Source organism: Mytilus trossulus, chromosome 4 (genome assembly GCF_036588685.1).
Source record: "Mytilus trossulus isolate FHL-02 chromosome 4, PNRI_Mtr1.1.1.hap1, whole genome shotgun sequence".
Classification (NCBI taxonomy): Eukaryota; Metazoa; Mollusca; class Bivalvia; order Mytilida; family Mytilidae; genus Mytilus; species Mytilus trossulus.
The window spans coordinates 13,081,598-13,087,350 of record NC_086376.1 but is presented as its reverse complement, the minus strand read 5'-3'; the positions used below and the strand labels follow the sequence as shown (position 1 = coordinate 13,087,350).

Genomic DNA, 5,753 nt, shown 5'->3' with positions numbered 1-5,753 from the left:
TTTTTACTGATATCGTTTTTTTATAATAACGGTATTACTCTAGAAAAATATGGGATGTATTAGTCAGAGCCACGACATATGTTACAAAGATATAGACACACTAGCAAAAATGAAAGACAATAATACACAATTCTACAATAGCACAATAATACAATGACGGGATGTACAAGTGATCATTGACAAACACATCTGATTAAGAAACGAAAATGAAAGAGATTATATAAGCGATCCCAATTGTCTGCAAAAAGGTGCCATTCGATTTCCGATCTCGTAGGATTTTTAAAACGCAAGTGCTTATCCATTGGATCGCCGCTCTAGTGCCAAAGAACTTATGTTTGACATATTTTGCGCAGTACAATTTATTTACGACAGGAACCTATTTTTAACCACTTTTATCCGTTTACAACTAAGCGACAATCACTGTGACATGCAATGTATTATTCTACAGCATAGTAGGGTGAACAACAGTCAGGTAAAATTGTCGCGGCAAACATGGAGAGTATGGTAGTGTCATTAATTATCAGCATCATACTTTTATCGCAACATTGTGCTAGTCTTTCAGGTGAGTTGTCATTGTCAAGATTTCGAATATCAACGTTGACCACATAAAATTAAGTTTGAAATGTTAATATTTGAAAAAGTTAAAAAGTTAAAAAGTTACTCAAAATCATGTTTGTGGCGGCACGGTAATTAACATTATCATTTTTTACGACAAACACAATAGCTTATCTACACGATATACATCCACTTGTCACTATACAAATTATATCACATAAGCCGACGGGGTTAGGCATTCCATTTTAATATAGGCTTGGTGATTGAGTGGTCTAGGACGCTTGTCACAGTGCAGTTAGTGTTGCAACGATGTTACAGAAGCAAGGATTCGAATCACTTAGATTCTCTAACATAATTGGCAAATGTTTAGACGTGTGTATATATATTTAAATCAAAGACAACCAATAATATACAAACACAATCAGGAATCGGATATTGACAAAAATTATTCAATATAGTTGATATCGATTATGAAACTGGTGAACCAGGGCTTTGTTCAATATCGTAGCAGTTATGTAGTGCTACGTAGATTTTTATCTACTGAGCGAGTAGCTAGCCTAGCTTCTATCAATACATATGTAGCAGCTACGCTAGCTAAACATTCAAAAGTCACAAATATACGTAGCCCTATGTAGCCGCTACGATATTGAACGCAACCCAGGATACATTGACAGAGTGCATATTGTTGATGGCATCGATATCAACACCAGTTTCATACCAATAAAGTAGACTAATTGACAGAACGAAATCACGAGGAAAATTTTAAAACAGTGTATCCCAACCGTGACCCTTTATAATGGAATACTATGACTAGATATCAATTCAATGTTGTCGATAGCAGGATAGCATCGTGCCATGGTCATACAATACTAAAGTATTGAACACTTAAACTCTTAAATTGAAATAAAATTTTCCCTGGTTTTTCAGTTTCATAATCGATATCAACTATATTGAAAAAGAAGATATTAGTTAAATCTATATCATCTGTTAGAATTGTCGATATCTGGGCGTTTTTCAATAAAAGCGTGAGTTTCAGACCTTAAAAAAATGGAAAATCAACTTTTCAAGAGTTATATTGAATAGCTAGATCTATTATAGACCTGTTTGTAAACTTAAAGTGCAATATTAAATACTCTTTTAAATGATAGTATTTCATAATTTGTGTACTGTTTCGTAGGGAACAAAAACGAAACTGCTTCTAAACACACTTATTTTTGCAAGTTTAAATGTTTCCTATAGACATTCCAGTTTGTTTACTTTATATACTAGAAAAATCACATTATTTCTGAATTCGAGAACCATTTTTTATCGATAAAGATTAAACAGTACTTCACATATGAAGGTACAACTCATGTTATGTAGTGGACATTTTGATGTGTTTCGTTATGGACAAAAAGTTTCGTAGTTGACATCAATCCTATTCTATGTTAATAAAACATAATAAAAATTACATGCAACTTACCCTTCTTATTTTTTCTGCACGAATATAATTGAAAAAAGAGTAAAAATAGATTGCACGGTAGTGGTAGTGTCAACTACGATACGTTTTTCTCCCATACTTGTTTCGTAGGTGACCGTTTCGTAGAGGACATATTCACATGTCTTATCCCCCCCCCCCCCCCCCCACAATCCCTATATTACAATAGTAACAAGACTGATTGTATTCACCAAAGCGTGTATTAAGCTGTACACTGATATTTTTTTCATAATTTTAAAACCAGATACTGAAGGAGATTTTACCCGTTTCGTAGTGGACATTAACAAAAATACGGTATCACTCTGGTCCATTTGATGTGCTCAATTTTTCTTACCAACAATTTAATTGCCGTTATAAAAGCACCACTTCTTTTGTAAGACCCTAATGTTTATATCTCTTGCAAACAAAAATTACATTGATTTAATAAAACTGTTTATTAGCAAATTTTAATGACTTCGTTTCGTAGTGGACATTTTGTCAGGGACATACCTTCTGAAATTAAAAATCTTTTGTTAAAAGCTGTTAATTAAAATATGTTGGCTCCAAACATACTTTTGAATTATTAAAGAACTTATATTAAGTAAAAATAACATTTATTTCTACATTTTTTACGATATTTTAGAGTATGAATGTTGAACAGCCGGTCCAGGGACATGCCATTTTGGACAATTCAGGAATCAATATCTTATCAATAACTCTTTGCTTAAAAATGTTAAATCTAATTCAATGTACTGACTGCACAAAAACTTACTTGCAAAGATCAACACATTTTTTAAAAAGTGGCTGTGACAAGAAAGTACGTTTTTATTGAAAAAAGCCCATCTACGACACCAAGGACAATCTCCGCTTCCCAAACTATGTACAAACACATTTTATATTTAGAAACAATATTGAATATATGAATGATTAGTAAAATACATCTAACCAAAACCATAGGGTTTACTACCAGTTCCTTTAATTCGGGAACCTATATAGTTAGACATACTGTTCCTAGTTTAACTGGAAAATGAAAGATAAAATATGTTTTGCAAATCTTTCCCTTTTTCATAACACATGGATTGTCTATTATTTTAGAAATAACGATATCTCTTTAAGGATTGCAACTTCTGAAATCTTTTATATGCTATATTTTTTTTATTTTTTTTTTCAAAAGTAAAACATTTCCAGAGAAGTCCTTTGGATTGTGGAGACATTGATATCGAACATGAAAGTGGTATATATAAGATATATCCCCAGGGTTCATTAGAAGGATTTTATGTATATTGTGATATGGACACAGAAGATTTGAACGGAGCTTGGACTGTAAGTTGTATCGGAAAGATTAAGTCTATATAAAATAAATGTAAACGAAAACAATACAGGAAAATGAAACAGTAGTTTATCGTGTGATTTACTCTGACTTTCTTATAGGTATTTCTCTCCACCGATTCCAGGTCATTCAAAATGCTTTTTCCTATTTTTCATTATTAACAGTATTTTGTTTTCATTCAAATAAAAAAAAAAACTATTTCGTACAATAAATTCAATTTTATATCATCCACTTTAAAATTTTAATACTTTCCACATGACTCTGACGTGGGTATACAAAGTGTGTTTTTTCTACTTGAAATCTGTTTTAAACTCATTGGTTTTCTATTCCTTATGTGTGTGGGGGGATTGGGGCAGGTTTAATTTGTGGTTGATTTAAAATCTGTATGAAATTCTTTATCGCTTTTTCTTTTTTTTTCTTTTAGGTTTTTCAGCGTCGAATCAATGGTGAGGTTGATTTTTATAGAGAATGGGCGGATTATGAAGAAGGATTTGGGACAGTTAAGGGAGAACATTGGCTTGGTAAGGTATTATTTTAAGGAGAACTATTACTTAATTTATGAACTATAATCATTTACATAAAATAGAGTACAATGTATCTGCATATAAAATAACCGATATTTACAAGTAAATGATTTCTAACACTTCCTTTCAAACATCGGTACTGGCTATCCAAGAGGTCCACACAAAGCGCTTCCCAGAGCAGCTCTAGATGTTAAATAGGTTCGTCCTCTTTATTGAGGTTTGTCAGATCTACATTTTAAATCAAATAGTGAACCTTTTATGCAGATACAAAAAAATCAAACATTCCGTTTTTTGAGCTGGCTACATCCTCTGGCCACCCCTGATTACTTTATTTCAAAAATCGACACGTTTTATTGCACAACTTACAATAATCAGCTTGTATATTTTATACATTACAGCAGAATGCATCGATTGTAGGAGATGGTATAATCTTTAGTTAGCTTGCTTGTTAGATGAACCGTGAAGTAATTATTAAGTTAGATATACAACCCTCCTTTCGGAAAAGTCTTGTCCTACTGACAGATAAATTAGGTTACTATCGGACTAGGCCACTCTAGAAGGGTAGTTTACCTTTTGGTTTGTATGTCTCAATCGTTCACATTGATCATTATGTTGAATGTTGTTTGTCTATTTGCCCATTCCTGACTCAAGTATGCCTTTCTTTCAGTTAGTTTTTATAACTGGGAAAAATCTTCTTTACTTCAAATTTTACTAAAAATTTGACTTAACATTATACAAAATTAAATAGCTTAATTGTTATCAATTCAGGCAACGACAAACTTCATATTCTAACATCACAAGGGAATTATGAACTGTTGATATCAATGAAAGACTTTGAAAATCATAATGGATATGCAAAATATAAGAACTTCAAAGTTGGGGATGGAGTGTCAAAATACAAGTTGACTTTCTCGAACTTTACAGGAAATGTTGGTAAGTATTCATAATTATTTTGATATAGGCTGTTCCATAAGTTTCAAAACGGGAAACCAGATGATAACAAAAAAATATTCTGAATGCTCATCCCCAAAACCTTATCGTGATTAAAAAAAAACCTGATTGATCGCGTCGAAAAACTAAATAAATTTGTCCGCGCAAAAAAAACATCTGACCACGAAAAAATACCGAAATTGTTGTTCATTAGTTTTTTATGTTTTGTCATTTGATTTTGTCATGTCATGAGGGACTTTCGGATTTTAATTTCCTCTGAGTTCAGTATTTTTGTGATTTTACTTTTTTCTCAAATAAACATAATGTATAAAAAAATTTTTTTTATAGAAATGTACAACCTATAGATAACTGATTTATGATACAGTGTGTTTATTTCAAAATTGCTTTATTTTTTAAGGTGACTCTTTTGCACATCATAACAATAAGATGTTTAGTACTAAAGATCAGGATCACGATAACCATGGATCCAGCTGTGCTACTACGTTCAAAGGAGGCTGGTGGTACGGTAAATGTCACAACTCTAACTTGAATGGACGATACCTTAACGGAACACACACCTCCTATGCTGACGGGATAGAATGGGAAAGTTGGAAAGGCTCGTATTACTCATTGAAGACAATCACAATGATGATGCGTAGAATAAAATAAAACAAAACCAGGTGTTTTTTGTTGTTTTAATTGAACTGTGTACAACAAACGGACAACTCACAAGCTTGAAACTCTGAAAATTGTTATAAACTTTAAAAAGTCACAGTTGATTTGATTTCTGAAATACAATGTATCATAGTTTTATTTAAATAAATGCAATGAATAAAACGCTTCCATCAAAACTACTGATGTCAAAATGAAAAAAATCAAATGAACACGAAAACCCACAGGACCGTTATTAAAGATCAAAATAGAAAGGTTTTAATGTTGTATCATTTTTTTATTCACA

At 32.0% G+C, this 5,753-nt stretch overlaps 1 protein-coding gene across 1 annotated transcript; it reads left to right on the top strand.

Annotated features, from left to right (window-relative positions):
* Nucleotides 1–403: 403 nt before the first annotated feature.
* Nucleotides 404–5,520, top strand: LOC134714721 (ficolin-2-like). Its single transcript, XM_063576223.1, has 5 exons — nt 404–562; nt 3,186–3,334; nt 3,766–3,862; nt 4,634–4,798; nt 5,214–5,520. The coding sequence occupies exons 1-5, from the start codon at nt 493–495 to the stop codon at nt 5,462–5,464; spliced, it is 732 nt and encodes a 243-aa protein (XP_063432293.1). The 5' UTR covers nt 404–492; the 3' UTR covers nt 5,465–5,520.
* Nucleotides 5,521–5,753: the final 233 nt, after the last annotated feature.